Below are 17,135 nucleotides of genomic sequence, written 5' to 3'. Positions count from 1 at the left end.
TCATCTTGCACAGTGGTTGATTTTTTTTTAATGCATGCACTGTGATTTTAGAATAGAAACAGGCAACTGTTAGACAATAATAGAGTAAAAACAAATGGAGTTAGGTAGCTGAGCTTGACATATAACAAATTATCTGGAAGTCAATTAATTTACACCGTTATACTGCAAACAAAAGAAAACATCGTTTAAACATCGTTTTCTCTCAGCTACCTTACTCAGAGACACATATGCACAGGACAACAGAGATAACACTTAATGTAATATTGACATTAACACGCATGGTACACTCTTTCAGATGTGCGTGTAAAAAACAAATATTGTTTGGTCTTGCATGGTTGAAAGTGCAGAGACTCTTGGCTACAGTATAAGTGTATACTTTTTTTGTTTTTATGTGTGCATGACCACCCCCCAACACCCCCCCCACCCCCCAACCCCAAAAAAGTCCAGTTTTCCGTTTTTATACCATGCACAGGCTCAGCAAGGCTTTTCTTGCAGTAGTCTAATAGTCTGTCTGCTTTGACCAGCAGGAAGCAGTACAGCATCTCACTTTCTTCTGTTGCAGATACCATATAAACGCTGCCCTCTCAGCGGGACACCATTCGCACAAACTCTAAAAGGGACAGAGCAAAAAAATACACAGACTTTAACTGAAAACTGCTGCACATCTATGTTTTCTTTTGCTTTTTTTTTTTTATCATATCGTGATTCTGAAAATTTTACCTTCAAAGTCTACTCGGCCATCTCCATTCAAGTCAATATCCCTCAATATGTCCTCTAGGTCTCGATGACCAACCTAACAGACACAGGAATATGCTGTTCAAATCAGGTGACAGGAACCGTTCTCCCAAAAATGAAAATGCTGTAATGGTGAACCCTAAAATATGTTATTGTATATGAAAGAATCATTCTTTTGGGCTTTTTCCTTTCAAATTTCTAATGAATGATTCTGGTCATTTCCAGAGAGGAAAGCACATATTTACTAATATTCATGTAAATGAATATTCATCTAAATGCCACTCTTAGCAGCATAGCATTGGGATGTTCATTGACAGTACACAACTATTTGCGGTTTTCGAATGTCTTTTGCCTCCAAACAAAGAATGAAACAGAACTTCACAGGGAGTATATCAGGGCATTTAGCAATCACAGATGTTTCAGTTTTGGTTAAACTATCCCCTTAAAGCTGCTCAGACACACATATATTTACTTCTGTATTGTGAAGTACATTTGAGTGAAACAGATTACCAAAAAAAAAAATTGTAGATAATCTTGGTTTTATTCATCAAATGTTAATTGGATGGAGGCAGATTTTATCGCAAGTTTGCAGTCGATTGTAATTGGACTTTTTGTACTTGGGTCATTTGATGCGATTTCAAGTTTTCCTTTCTCTTTGGAGTGTTACAAGCTCTTGGTGCATAAAGAAGATCTGTAAAGTTGCAAAGACTAAAGTCTCAAATCCAAAGAGATATTCTTTATTAAAGTTAGGAGTCCCCCCCCCCCCCCCACAAAACGTCTCATTCTAACACGCCCCCACATGTCTACATCACTGTGTGGGAATATTTGCACAACACCCGCCAAATGTTCACGCAGAGAAAGAAGGCTTAACTTTGATTCTTGTTGTTGCCACCAGCGCCATGTTGTAGAGATGCTGTTTCTTTGTGAAAGCGAGACTACTTTGTTTGGTCTTCCAAAAGAGGACACAACTCAGTGGTTAAGTTGTATTTACAACACTGTTCCAGAACAGTTTAACCCAAATATTTTATGGAGGACTGTTTTCTTATCCTGGAAGAAAAGAATACAATGCTGGCTGTTCTGACTTAAAGTCTATAAGTACGTTTACATATGTAAAGGATTTGCCACTGATTATTCAAACGGCAGTTTTGAGCAGTTTAAAGCAGCGGTTCTCAACTCCATTCCTCATGACCCTCTGCTCTGCACATTTTATTATGTCTCTCTTATCGCTTCAGACATTTGTTCTATTCAAACTTAAGTGCCCTGCAAAGTGGAAATCTCAGGATATTCCGCCATGATTCCAGTTCGAAGCGAAGGTATATATTCCATTCAAAATGCACTGAAGTGTGCGAGACGTGAATTTAAATTGTAATTATTTACAGAGGTATATGATGTCACACTTGTCCACACTTGCGCAAATCTGTGAACGGATGTTCAGAAGTGAGAGAAACTTCAATAGATTTCCCCTGCTTCGGGAGAAGGGAGCAATGAACACTGTGTAGGGACCATGTCATTGGGAACACAGTTCATACACGGAGCTCACTTCTAATGAGCTGATTATCTGAATCAGATGTGTTAGCAAAGAGAGACTTGCAACATATGCAGAGCTGGGGGGCGCAAGGACTGGAATTGAGAACCGCTGGTGTAGAGTAGAGCTTGTTGTTTGGCGTTTCTCTGATCACAAATGCAGACATGGTTTCATGTTTACATGAAGCAATGCAACGCAATGCGAAAAAAGACAGTATAAGTCATTATAATCCGTAACTATGTCCCCACTGGATGCAACAAATGCCTCATTTGTAATGAGATTTATTGTTTTTGTCTTGTCTCGCCAGTGTTCTGACTGGGACACGCATCAAAGTATGACAAGTGGGGTATCATTTCCATCACACGCTAGAGGTATTCGGACAATCACAATGGATAGCTGGCCAATCAGAGCACAACTCGCTTTTCAAAACGATAACCTTAAAAACATTTAATTACACCAAATAAACAAAATAATGTTCTTTTTAGCAACATCATATGCCCCCTTTAAGTGGATGAAATGATTAGAGAAGTCCTGCACACGCCACCAGATAAAAGTCTGTTGTTTCACTGGAAGTTATAACATTTTGATTAAACATGATGAGGTTCAAATTTATGTATGCAAGGAATGAATCGGTCATAATAAGATCAATAATATACATTTAGAAAATAGTAATGTCACTTTCTCACAAATGTACCAAAAGCACTAACCTGTTGTCCCAGCAGCTTCCTCATAGCTTCCCTTAGCTCTCCTGTGCTTATTTCGCCATCTCCATTTGTGTCAAACTGTAAGGCACAATATATACTTTTTATTTTTATTTTACTTTTATATTACAATCATTTAAACTCTCCACTCACCTCTTTGAAGGCGTTTCTCAGCTCTTTTATCCCAATCATGTCTGCTGTCTCTGCTAGGAGTTTAGGTCCCATCAACCCTACAAAGTCCTCGAAATCCACGTGGCCACCTACTAAGAAAAACAAACTGATGTCAGTATTTTGTAATGAATAGACATTGATAAGACAATTGTCTGTGTGCACACATAAGCTTACAGTTCATGTTGATTTGTTGGCTTAGTTCTATTAGTTCCATCTCGGTGGGCATGTAGCCCATGGTTCTCATGCAGTTCCCCAGGTCTTTACAGCTGATGAAGCCATCTTTATCTTTATCAAACTCCTTAAACGCTTCTTTTAACTCTTCACTCGTCGAGACAAACCAAACACATGAATGGCATGTTAACACACAGTAGTAAAAAACAGGCTAAGCGAAACATGAGCTCTAATAAAACAATATAAGAATGTTTTCATTATTGTAGTTCAGTTTATAGGTTTGAAGTAGCTAAATAAATGGAATTTGAATCATCTAATAACAACAGATTAAAAAACCTACCATCAATCTCCTCTGGTCTCAATTCTCGATTCTGCAACAACAAAAGATGAGAAAGAAATTGTCAAAAAACACTGACAAAGGTCCAATTTTAAAGACACACACACATCCAGAAATGAAAACCTTAGTTCCTCACAATAAAATACAGTCCATCCAGGAAATGCAGTTCTTCTGGAGATGGATCCATTACCAGAAAACCTTTAACTAATGGTGAATCCAAACCAGTCATAGCAGCTATTGTTCCATGCCTTGAGTCATTCCAAGTCACTCAACGTGTAGTTAGAGCTCGTTTTATAGTGTTAAGAAAGAGCAAATGTGCGTTACTAAAAGGTGAGGTGGTCCTGGTCACATGGCAATGGCATTTCTCCAGCGTCACAGCTAAGTGAACAAATCCCGGCAAGTGAGACAGAGAAACAATCTGTCTTCACCTAACAGTGACAACCTTTAAAGGCGATGGAGGAAAGAGAGAGAGAAAGATGGGGAACAGAAGCTGTAGCATTCACAGGGGAAGAAATTAATATAAACATGCAGTCTTTACTGACGTAAGACCATGACATTCACGCACTCACACACATGCAAAAACATACAACCTAAATTGTAGAACCAAACAAAGGAGCAGCATTTATGCGACGTAAATACATACGCCTACGCAGCAGCATGCAGAATAAGAAAAGCTAAATTAGTTATATAAGCAGCATCAAACATTCCAGGGCAAAGCCACACATGAGCAAGACTTGTGGATTGAAATCATAGTGAAATTAATTGTTGAAATCAAACTTTGATGCTTGTTATATCTCATAATTAGATTTGGAGACTTAAGCCTGGATTTCACAGACAGGGGCACATATGTCTGTGCTTTAATTCCATGTCTCTGTATAGCTCAAAAAAAATATTATAAGGCCATTGCCCCAAAAATGTCCCTCCTCCTTTTGTCTGTCTCTCTGTGAAAAAACTCTGCACTCTTCTACACATTTACGACACTTTTTTTCCAGGCTCTTAAACACACTCTATAAAGATGACAGATACTTGTGTTGAGTTAAGCAGACAGACTGTCCTCAGGGTGAATAACAGAGAATAGCTCATGTTATGTTCAACCAGGAGTCACTGACAGAAATACCTCATTAATGAGGTTCCAAAGAAACATTTAAGAGGAACGTGTTCATATAAGCCCACAAAGCACAGCAATAAGGATGTGTTAACATCTAATTCAACACTATTCTCACTTTTCTCCCCATTGGGTGTCACAATTAAGCCTTATACTCAAAACCATTCATTAAGAAGAGTAAGTCAAGTCTGTATATCCATTAGAGGATGGTTCTTATACATAACCCAAGAACTCACAAAGCATTGCTTATTCATGCATATACACACAGCCATATATGTTGTGAATGTCACAGAGAAAGGGCAGTATGCATATGCATGAATTTGTATTTGTGAGAAAGACAGACAGAGAAAGAAATCCCATTAATAAAAATATGCAATCCAGCCAACATTTTCCATTCATTCATCATAACAGTTTACTGAACACTTTGTGTAGACTGGCTCTTCAGATCTATACACTCTCACAGCAACTATAAACAGAGAGGAAGGGAAAGTGAGGGTGAGACAGATACAGAGAGAGACAACAAAAAACTCCAAAGACATAGAAAATACATTATCTGGTTTAATAGCATTGGGAAACCAGATCGTTCGGCTAATGCATTCAGTCTGACTGTATAAGCCACAATGGGACATATTTGCAGTTATAGCAGTTTGGGGGAAAAAAAAGTATTTCAGTTATGGACAAAATTGTGATTTTTCTGTAATCTATATATTTCTACCTGATTTAACCAATATAAATTAAAATTAAATGTATTTAGGTTGATTCAGATTGATACTAAGTAATATTTTTGACTTGAATTAAAAGAGTTAATTTACATATTACTATTAATATCTGCTTAGAGCACTACTTATTATATTTAAAGCTAATGATAAATGAAATAAAATAAATAAATGTATTTAAAATATATTTAATAAATACAGTTATGTTGTGACTGCCTGTCGCTATGTGGTTTCTCAGGTGTTCTGAGTGTATTTTTACTGGTCCAAATCAACAGAGCATCTCTCCAAATCTCCATTATATTCTAGTGTCTATTAGATATGTCTTCAGTTCCTCAACCAAGACATATGCGAATTGAAATAACTGGGACACCTTTCAAAATGTAAATTCACTCACTTCCTTTGTTTTACGAGCAGAATGAGATCACCAGGCTTCCGCGATCATTATGGTGTGTTAGTCAGCATCCATAAAGGCTTTGGGATTTTTCAAAGATTTCCCTGAAAACCTGATTTCATTCAAAGTCTGTATGCCCAGATAGTACAAAAATATGATGGTCTTTACTGATAAATAAATCTAAAACTAGGACACTCTTACCCTAACTGTAGCAACAGAAAAATGGGGCACAAGAAAATAGGGCTTGGATCTCAAAAACACTGGTAAAAAACATAATGAAACAGAATTGTTCATCTTTTTGTTACCAATATTTCTTTTGTAAGTGTAGACATCATTAAATACGGTTATGAAGGGCTCTGTCAGGAAACTGGGAATCAGTTTCATTAGTCTTTTGTGCAGAGGCAAAGCAGTGGTTTAAGATAAATGAATTATAATAAGATATAATAATAAAAAGCTAAAGCTCTGCAAAAAGGATAGAGGAGGGTGTAAATGAGAAACTGACTCTAAGTGTGTGTGTTTAGAGGAGGGGAGGAGAGTGGTTCTCATTCAGACATGCATATTACCATTCTCACAGCTGGAGGCCTGGTTTCTAATCCAAACAATAATTTATACACAACAGCTAAAAATACCACACACACACTCACACACGTAGCTTCAGATCGTTCGCATGCCTTGTTTCAGTCCTGCTTGGACAGCCTTCAGTGTGTTTTTTTAAATACCTTGTAGATCAGTGACTCACTGCTGATTTTCTTTCCACTTTATAAAATCCTTAAGATAACATTCTGAATGAGTGGGTTATTGCATTAAATAGGAGGACAAAGAAGAAATCACAGGAGAGGAGATTTGGTCAAGAAAAGGGCCTTAAAATTAGAACTCAAACTCACAACTGCAGAGAACCAGCATTACGAATAGAACTAATTTTTCAGTTGCATCCCACCAGTTGAGAACTACTGCAACTAAATACCAAGGTACATGACTATGGCAATAATCATTAATTACTAGTATTTATCAAAGTACCATATTACTGAATCATCACTGGAACTATTTCCTGTTTGACACTGTAAAGCTACTTTGCACAATCTTGACTTGACATACAGTATTGTTCAAAATAATAGCAGTACAATGTGACTAACCAGAATAATCAAGGTTTTTAGTATTTTTTTATTGCTACGTGGCAAACAAGTTACCAGTAGGTTCAGTAGATTGTCAGAAAACAAACAAGACCCAGCATTCATGATATGCACGCTCTTAAGGCTGTGCAATTGGGCAATTAGTTGAAAGGGGTGTGTTCAAAAAAATAGCAGTGTCTACCTTTGACTGTACAAACTCAAAACTATTTTGTACAAACATTTTTTTTTCTGGGATTTAGCAATCCTGTGAATCACTAAACTAATATTTAGTTGTATGACCACAGTTTTTTAAAACTGCTTGACATCTGTGTGGCATGGAGTCAACCAACTTGTGGCACCTCTCAGCTGTTATTCCACTCCATGATTCTTTAACAACATTCCACAATTCATTCACATTTCTTGGTTTTGCTTCAGAAACAGCATTTTTGATAAGGTCTGGAGATTGGGCTGGCCACTCCATAACATTAATTTTGTTGGTTTGGAACCAAGACTTTGCCCGTTTACTAGTGTGTTTTGGGTCATTGTCTTGTTGAAACAACCATTTCAAGGGCATGTCCTCTTCAGCATAGGGCAACATGACCTCTTCAAGTATTTTAACATATGCAAACTGATCCATGATCCCTGGTATGCGATAAATAGGCCCAACACCATAGTAGGAGAAACATGCCCATATCATGATGCTTGCACCTCCATGCTTCACTGTCTTCACTGTGTACTGTGGCTTGAATTCAGAGTTTGGGGGTCGTCTCACAAACTGCCTGTGGCCCTTGGACCCAAAAAGAACAATTTTACTCTCATCAGTCCACAAAATGTTCCTCCATTTCTCTTTAGGCCAGTTGATGTGTTCTTTGGCAAATTGTAACCTCTTCTGCACATGTCTTTTTTTTAACACAGGGACTTTGCGGGGGATTCTTGAAAGTAGATTAGCTTCACACAGACGTCTTCTAACTGTCACAGTACTTACAGGTAACTCCAGACTGTCTTTGATCATCCTGGAGGTGATCATTGGCTGAGCCTTTGCCATTCTGGTTATTCTTCTATCCATTTTGATGGTTGTCTTCCGTTTTCTTCCACGTCTCTCTGGTTTTGCTCTCCATTTTAAGGCATTGGAGATCATTTTAGCTGAACAGCCTATCATTTTTTGCACCTCTTTATAGGTTTTCCCCTCTCTAATCAACTTTTTAATCAAAGTACGCTGTTCTTCTGAACAATGTCTTGAACGACCCATTTTCCTCAGCTTTCAAATGCATGTTCAACAAGTGTTGGCTTCATCCTTAAATAGGGGCCACCTGATTCACACCTGTTTCTTCACAAAATTGATGACCTCAGTGATTGAATGCCACACTGCTATTTTTTTGAACACACCACTTTCAACTAATTCAACTAATTGCCCAATTGCACAGCCTTAAGAGCGTGCATATCATGAATGCTGGGTCTCATTTGTTTTCTGAGAATCTACTGAACCTACTGGTAACTTGTTTGCCACGTAGCAATAAAAAAATATACGAAAAACCTTGATTATTCTGGTTAGTCACATTGTACTGCTATTATTTTGAACAATACTGTATTACCATCTTGAGTACTCAAATTGTATTATTGCAGGTTGCACTTGTGCAACTGTCCTTGTCCTTTATTGTGAGCTTAAAAGTATTCATAAACCTTTCAGAAATGTCATAGCCGTGCTTTTCATATGCAAGCCATAACAGACATCAGTGGACAGAGGCCAATTAATGATGCTTCTATTTATGTTGCTCGGCTATCTGTAACACACAGATAAATGTTATTTTCTGGCTCTTGTTTTGTTCCTTACAAATCACTTTCTCTCACAAACACACATGCACATCTTTTTTTCTGTCATCTTCCATCTCTGTTTTCCCCTCGTTTTTCTCCATGGATGATTCATCCTGAGAAATAGATTCAGAGGCAGAAGCCCTTCTCTGCCTCTTCTCCTCTGACCTGTTGGTTTTATTTATACCTCCATCCCCTTTTCAAGCTCTCTGTGAACTTCAGTGTGCAACCTACTTTTAACTGTCACCTCTCATCCTGTCAGCAGACAGAGTCACAAGCTCAACGTGGACTCAAACGCACACTCATTGCAATGCAAATGTTCACACAATATCTAACAGAATCCTTGAATGTTCAACTGTTTCCACCTGTACAAAAACAAAACTGTGCATAGGCAAGAACAAAAAAAAATCAACAGCAAAAGCATTTCCTAAGGTCATAATACTGTGCATTATTGTACCAAGATAAGACTTGATAAGATAAGACCACTCTGATAAAAACATCACCATAATCCACAAGTAATCCACGACTCCAGTCCATCAGTTAACATCACAAACAAATACATCATAAGGTGTTTTAACTATAAACTGATACTTTTGGCCAAAATATTAGTCCATAATTTATAATAATGCTTCGTCCAGTGAAAAAGTCCGTCCCCTGTTGTCCCCTCACATCATAATCCACTGACATTTTGGTTTAGAACTGTTTTGGGCTGTTTTCACTTGTAAATGGTGCTTGATCAGTGCATATTTCCCTCCTGATTCAGAAGAGATAAATTTTTTCACTATAAGAAGCATTATTGGAATACAAATATGGTTTATGGAATCATATTTTAGCCAAAAGCAACAGTTTTTTTTAAACATGGGTTCACTTCACAAGATGTTAATTGATAGACTGGAGTCGTGAGGATTACGATTAATGCGATGTATTTATCAGTTTTTTTGGACTCTCATTCTGACGGCACCCATTCACTGCAGATGATCCACTGGTGAGCAAGTGATGTGATGCTACATTTCTCCAAAACTGTCCTGATGAAGGAACTGATCTACCTCTTGGATGACCTGAGGGTGAGTACATTTTCAGCTAATTTTCATTTTCTGTGTGAAATATAAAATGTTTTATAAATATTTTATGGATGACATTCATATTAGAATATATGTATTACTTTGTCAGACTGTTTTCCACCCACATTACTGATTGCTCTTTTTCCCTTTATCATTAATATTTTTAATGCAAAATGATACTGACTATAATATCCTTTTGTTATGAAAGGATATTTAAGCCTTCCAGATGGGGCTGATGAAGACATAAAAGTTGGGAAACACCATTTTAAAGAATGTATGCTATAAAAAGACATGAGAAAGACAAATTAAACTGGCAAGAGAGACCTGTGAATGTGTGAGGAGATGAAGACTTTTAATGAACCTATTCGTATAAACACTTCTTGACTGAGAGAATTATGAATTTGGCACCGTTAGATATCTAATGATGTATGATCATGAACCTATAGAGCTCTGTCCATATATTCCGATGATGTTTAAAGTTGGTATGACATTAAAATTCATGTTTAATTAAAAAAATAATAATTGGGTTTAGTTCTTAATCAAAATGGTGAAAAGCAATGTAATGACAGGCTTCACTCTAGTTGCGTATGCTGGAATTTTCTAATCATTCAGCCCATTTAAACCCTTTCTAACAGTGGACTGCCTTCATCCAAGCAACAACCGATTTATAAAACCAAGACCCCACTCTACGTACGTTCCTTTTTTAAAAATCTGTTACACTCATTTTATTAGCTGCAGTAGGGAAATAACGAGAAAAATAAAAACGTGCAGTAAATGGTAAAACTGTTTGCACTACAAACCAGAGAGTATCAAAATAATACATTAAAATAATATGGTAAGACACACCACGAGTTGTTTTGTACAGCTAAAAATAGCTGGATGCGGAAGAGACCGGACCAGACACATTAAATTTACAAATGGCCACGCACACTCTTACGGGAAAAATAAGGTGGATAGGCAAGTAAACACTCTGAATGGGTTGCTAGTGAATCACAGGACTTTTTATATTATACAAATCAAAATAGTCTGCAAAAACTGTGCAAGATCAAAAACAATTTGTAGCAAATAAACTCAGGCTACAATATTGACCCTAAATCCTTTCAATTTCCTTCATCTTTTCATCTTCACATCCTCACTCTCAAGAATCTGGTTCTTGATCTCCCAGAAGAGCATGGCAAGGTCATTGTGACCTCAAATATCACATTAGTAAGAAAAAAGAATAAGGGGAGTGTTTGACAATAGACACAAAAACATAGAGGTGCACAAAGGGGTGTGAGACTAAAAATAGCACTAAAGCGAAGTGGAGACCATATCTGGTTTAACATCTACAAGATTTACGGAGGGAAGGAGTCGCATTGTCATCCAAGGCCATTTTTGTCTTATTTCCACTTCCAGTCAATACAAGAATTCAGACAGACCGAAAGAGAGTGTGTCACCCCTGTGATCTGAAGCCTATTACACTGCATTTCTGGTAAATTGTGTTTACACACATACCCAGTGAGAGACTGTAGGCCAGCCTCACTGATTCATACAGCGTCAGCCTAAACAACACTTGCAAACAGAAGGTTTCTCTCAGTGATGTTAGATTCCTCCATGAATGCCAATGAAATACTCCAGCATTTTAGACTTGAATGATGCAGTACAGGCAATAATGGTGACTTATATTAACAAATTAGGTTATAAAAGCCTATATAATAATCAGGGCATTCAAGAAGAAGAAAAAACACTGTCTGAGGCAAATGTAAATGGACTATCACAGTATAAACAATGGCAGATGGAGGGTTACAGTCAGGAATGCTCTGACCTTGAAGGCGAAATTCATAATTGGTCTCATTTGGTCTCATGTCTTCTAACTAGCCGCCAGTTCATTTTACCCTTTAATCTAACAAGTGGTGCTTTTAATTATTTGAACATTGAGAATAGATCTGACCTTGAAGCTGGGTATAATTAATGGGTCAAATCTGGTTTCTGTTTTATGACTAACCCTCCAGTTCCTTTTAACAGCCTCAAAAAGGGGTTTACCTTGTTAACATGGATTCTAAAAAGTGGCAAAATGTCAGTTTTAAAAGCTTCCGGGATGCCAATAATAGCAGGACCCGCATCAGAGTAGCTGCAATTGAATGTGTGTGTTTGTGTGTGTTGTTTTCTAACCGCAGCACAGCATCAAAGTCATTGTGGCGGTGCCATCAGACAGCTTTTAATCATTTATGCACCGAATCTCACAGAATCGGATATGCATTTCACAAACAGATATTGTATTCTTCAAGCCTTGCACAACAAAAAAGGCACCCTCCCGCCCAGAGCTCATCCATCCAGCAAAGACTCCTTTATTATTAATGCAATTGATTTTCAAAGTTCTTGCGATATGTGCTCTGAAGGCAAGCTTCCACAACGTTCTAGACATCCAATCATCCGAGGAGCACATTCAATCAGTGGCAGCTAACAGCTGTTTACTGTCAGAAAGCTTTCAATCAGCAATGAAACACTGGGACACATTGTGAAAATAAATTCATATTCATTCTGATAATATTCCTTATCATATAGCCCTACTGAAACAATCATCTCAGTCAGTTAAACATGCAGATTCAGGTACACAGTACTGTTGCATTATATGGTATTAAATGGCAAACTAACCATGCGAGAAATCATGATCCTCATCTCTTTAGATTCATCGGGTGACATAGAAGTTGAATGATAAACAAGTCTTGGTGGCCATATTTTTATATTTCCCATAGGCAGCTATTTTCAGATATGAATGGGGAAATAACTAAGTAATTGTTACAAAACAATAGCTTGACTATATTATGTTTCAACAACATGTCAAATCAGTAATATCTGACAAAAATGGCATTATTTGTGTTTCTTAAGCATAAAAAAAGGCATTTTTCAGGATGAAATCCAATGATTTCAATATGAATTTACATTATTTTATTTTATTTTATTTTTTAAATCCACACAGACTTTGCTATGGGTTCAAGTCTGAACAGCATATTCGCCACATTGACTAACAAAGAGTGGTTTGGTTTGAAAGTGACTTGTGTGTGAGGTGTGCTTTATTTTAATACTTGACAAGGGACATTTTTAGCCGGCAAAACTTCACTGAAATTTTTTTCAGAAATGTTGTTAATGTAACTGCATCTTAATGAGGGACTACTGTTCAACAAACCAAGCGTAAGGATTTTGGTCATACATGTATGTGCAGGTTGCCCAGTCTGCCAAATATTTAAGTCAGCCACACTACCCATCTGCCATTTTGATTTTTGTGGAAAAAACAACACTATGGCTGCGCCTGAAATTGCATACTGTCTATTTGTGACCATTAAATGCATGCATTTCACTCTCGTTCACAACTCATCTCGTGTGGCCTCATGGGACAGTAAAGTGCTGTGCACTGAATTCACAGAATCTTGGTGGAAGTAGTAGGTCACCTGGACATTTTTCACCTATTTATTTATTTATTTTTTCAAATACTATGAATTTGGACATATTACTACTCACTGTCTTTTGCTTACTGTACAGATGGAATAAGACATATTTAGACAACATGTGCATATATGACAAAACTTGTTACATGTGTGCCCTGGGTACTTTGAAAGTTCAGTGACAGGACCAGCTTAAAAAAAACTAAACTGATATATGTTTGGAACTTTCTGATTAATTTTACCCTCTTTTGACTCATTTGATTATATGGAATATGATGGCATCCATTTTTTTCTGTACAAAATGGCAATGCCTGTCCACCATTTTGAATTTAATTGAAAACTTTTTTTGAACTCACATGGTTATTAGACTTTCAACACATTTGGGTCTGATAAGACCATGCTGGACAAAATATAGTTCAGTATACTCAACTGTTAATTCAATGTCTCATGGTACACATGAAAATGACTTAAACCCTATACCTACCATGTAGTGCTAAATTGAACTCAAACCTATTTCTGCCTCTAAACATACCATAACTCTGACTTTATTAGATACTTTTATCCATCGTTCCCTTCTTAAACCGAGTATTTACACAAAACTTTTGTCATTAGCACAATGCTCAATGACTATAAACGTGGTGAGTAAACTGTAAGCATTTGTATTATACGTGATTTCACCTATAAGAGGTTCAGGGCTTTCTTACCTAAAATCACAATATAGCATAAAGTTTATGTCGATGTCTGTTGGGCCCCATAAAAGCATCTTACAGCTATTTAAATGAGACCCATTATAAACCTCGTCTTCTGATCGTGTGTTCAGGCCTTACCTGTCCAAACACGGAGCTGAGGAACGGCCGCAGGTTGAAGTCCGCTTCCGAAGATGCAGCGCTGGACCTCCTCGATCTGCGGGAGGAGCGGCTGGAGGACGCGGGCACCGGCGAGGATGAGGCGGTGGAGGCTGGACACGCCTCTCTGCTCGATGAAGACCCGGGTCGAGCCAGTTGAGGTGATCCGAAAAAGAGAGCCGTTTCGTCCCTGGACTCGGAGAAAGACTGAGTTCTGGTGGGCATACGAGCGGCGTGAGAGTGCTTGGGTCGGGGCTCCTGAGGCAGGTCGTCCCGTGTGGACCGGTGGCGGTGATGGTGATGATGACGGTTGTGGTGGTGGTGGTGGTGATGATGGTGGTGGTGTCGCCTGTCAGTCTTGCGCTCTCTTCCACCTGGAAGCTCCGACAGGTCCTCCTGACTGTGAGCCGTGGAAAGAGCGTGTCCATGGGAGTGGGAGTGTTGTGGGTGGCTCTTCTCTGCGCTATTTCGGGTACCGACCAGTGAGGGGTGACAAAGGGGTCTCCGCGAGCTCGCATCGCAGTCCGCCGTCTCCGCTCCAGATGCCGCTGCCGCCGCGGAGCGCTGATGGTGTATCCGCCGGGCTCCGGGATGATCGGGCGGCTGAGCCATGCTCCTGGCCGGTGCGGAGGATCTCAGTAAAGAGGTCGTCGATTCGCTTTTGGGGAGCGTGAAACTCATCCTCAGCCTAGTAAAATGCCCCTGAAGGTAAAGGCTGACTTCTGAGGTGTCACTTTATTATCGTTTGAATATAATAGCCCGGTGTGGAGTGCTGAGAGTACATCGGAACGATCTGCGATGTCATGTTGTGCTTGAAATGATGCTGTCGAGATCTTCTCCTCTTGGAGTTGGTGCCACCTGATTGCTCCGTGAGGCGGTATGAGCGCTATTCTGGTAGGACGCGTAGGTAAGGGTAGATGGGCTAGGAAATAAACCAAAAAAAGATTCAGAGAGGGGGGTGGGGGGGAGGACACGCGGAACGTATGGTGTGCATCATCAGATGTCTGAGGGTGACATAACACAACATGCAATGTATGGACCAAAACATATGGAAATGATCTCTCATTGTCTAATCTTAATTTGTGATATATGTTTATAAGTAGCCTAAAGGATACTTCAGTAATGCAAAATAAATTTGGATGCTGCAAGGAGCGACAAAAGAAAAAAAGCATTGTGACCAATGTCAACCCCCTATTGACATGATTAAAGACTTTCCTGGACGTTTAGAAATTAAGAAAATTAAGTTTATTCTAAAACAATAAAACCAAGAAAAAAACATTCATTCATATATAAATTTTTAAGCTAACACGTTTTTCAGATAAAATATGACTAGAACAGTTTAATGGAAAAAAAATATTTAATATTTAATAATGTTCTGTAAACTTCAGAGGTAGCTGGTTTATCACATAAAATAGCATATAATACTTGTTTAATAAAAATCTTGCATTTAATATTCAGTAATGTCCTGTATATACAATTCTGAGTTAACAGATTTATCAGATAAGCTATGATTAGAATGAATGTAAAACATGTGTTTAATATTTAATCATGTTCACTGTGAATTTCAGAGGTAGCAGGTTTATCAGATATACATAAAATAGAATATAATACATTTTTAATGAAAGAAATTGCATTTAATATTCAATTGTCCTGTATATACAATTCTGAGTTAGATCAGATAAAATATATAAAAGTGATAGTTTTCAATGGATGTTTTAATTAAAATATATTAAATATTTAATTATGTAGGCTACTATGTAAAATTATGAGCTAACATGCTTATCAGATCAAATATACATAAAATAAGAGTTTAGAATGCCTCTTTAATGAAAAACATTTATTTAATATTTAAGAATAAGTAATATCAAAGTCCTTTCCGCCATCTTGGCAACGCCTCCGGGCAGCTATTTCAGACTAACAAGACTAGGCTCCTATCTAAATGAATGCGCAGAGAGTCAGAACTGCACTTTCACTGGTCACCGGGACATAAAAACTGCATGTATAGAAACAGCATTAAAATATGATTAAAATCGATCAAAAAGTTTGATGACTTTGCCCCAAAATAAAGTTTAAAACGCCCTTTTCCCCACAGGTTATACTTTTACTACACATGAACAAGGGTTCACAACACCAACTTAATTTACGTCTCTATCCAGAAAGCAGGTGTTGTGTCAAGCACTTAAACGAACTCTAAATGTCATTTGTTTTATCAGTGTACAGTACAATATTTTGAATTATTATTATCTTCACGTTGTTATCACCCTCTTCTATGTGGATTCCATCTGATCTTGCACAAACCACAACTCACTGTCGCCAAATTGTCTCCGCTAACGCCAAACCTCAGCGGAACCAGACGATAGGCTTAAATGTTTCGCGGTGTTGTGCCCAATTTCGACCCCCTGCCGAATTATTAGCCCCCTTGTTCAAATCGCTACCTGATTGCCTAATCCTAACCCCACCCCTAATCCTAACGCCTCCCCCACACCTACTCCTTTACCTACCAATACTAGGGGGGTAATAATTCGGCAGGGGGTCGAAATTGGGCACAACCAGGGGGCAAGGAACTCGACCGTAAGTTGAAGTCGGGTGGGGGCTGCCATCTTTTAGCAGAACTTCACTTGCGTTAGCATTCCCATTGACTCCCATTCATTTTGGCGTCACTTTATGACAGCGAATAACTTTACATCTGAGGCGTTTAAAGACTCCGTTTGTCCATTATTTATTTCTAAAGATACACGACAATGTATAAAGGGCTCCATTACCTTCTATGTTACATTATGGCCCCGTATAAGCAGTTTTTGTAAAAAATAGGCTAACGATTGCGTCATAACCACTCGTCTCTCTGTCGCATTACCATACAGACAGGAGGAGAAGCTTGCAGGCAATTAACTTAATATGGCGTACTGGCGTTGCATTTTAAAATACTATACAAAATAATTAATCAGAATACTTACTCCTGCTCACTCACGACAAAGAACTCCCCGCTCAAGCTCGCCATCTCTGCAAGATTAACTATGGCAGTTTGCACGCACAGCCA

The 17,135-nt window shown here is 38.2% G+C and overlaps 1 protein-coding gene across 3 annotated transcripts; it reads right to left on the bottom strand.

Moving 5' to 3' along the window:
- Positions 1-416: 416 nt before the first annotated feature.
- cabp1a (calcium binding protein 1a) lies at positions 417-15,029 on the bottom strand. Of its 3 annotated transcripts, none has more exons than XM_026244220.1 (7): positions 14,081-15,029; positions 3,644-3,674; positions 3,307-3,450; positions 3,115-3,221; positions 2,968-3,042; positions 721-793; positions 417-610 (listed from the first exon to the last, which is right to left on the bottom strand). In XM_026244220.1, exons 1-7 carry the CDS (start codon positions 14,777-14,779, stop codon positions 585-587), a joined length of 1,155 nt encoding a protein of 384 aa, XP_026100005.1. In that variant the 5' UTR covers positions 14,780-15,029; the 3' UTR covers positions 417-584. The 3 variants fall into 3 exon arrangements, with proteins under 3 accessions (XP_026100005.1, XP_026100004.1, XP_026100006.1); XM_026244219.1 differs by having other exon boundaries at positions 3,115-3,224; positions 14,081-15,025; XM_026244221.1 differs by lacking the exon at positions 14,081-15,029 and adding an exon at positions 3,777-4,221 and having other exon boundaries at positions 3,115-3,224.
- Positions 15,030-17,135: the final 2,106 nt, after the last annotated feature.

This window comes from Carassius auratus, unplaced genomic scaffold, assembly GCF_003368295.1.
Source record: "Carassius auratus strain Wakin unplaced genomic scaffold, ASM336829v1 scaf_tig00005214, whole genome shotgun sequence".
Classification (NCBI taxonomy): domain Eukaryota; kingdom Metazoa; phylum Chordata; class Actinopteri; order Cypriniformes; family Cyprinidae; genus Carassius; species Carassius auratus.
Note: the sequence above shows the minus strand (reverse complement) of the source record. Positions and strands in the feature narration are given on the sequence as shown.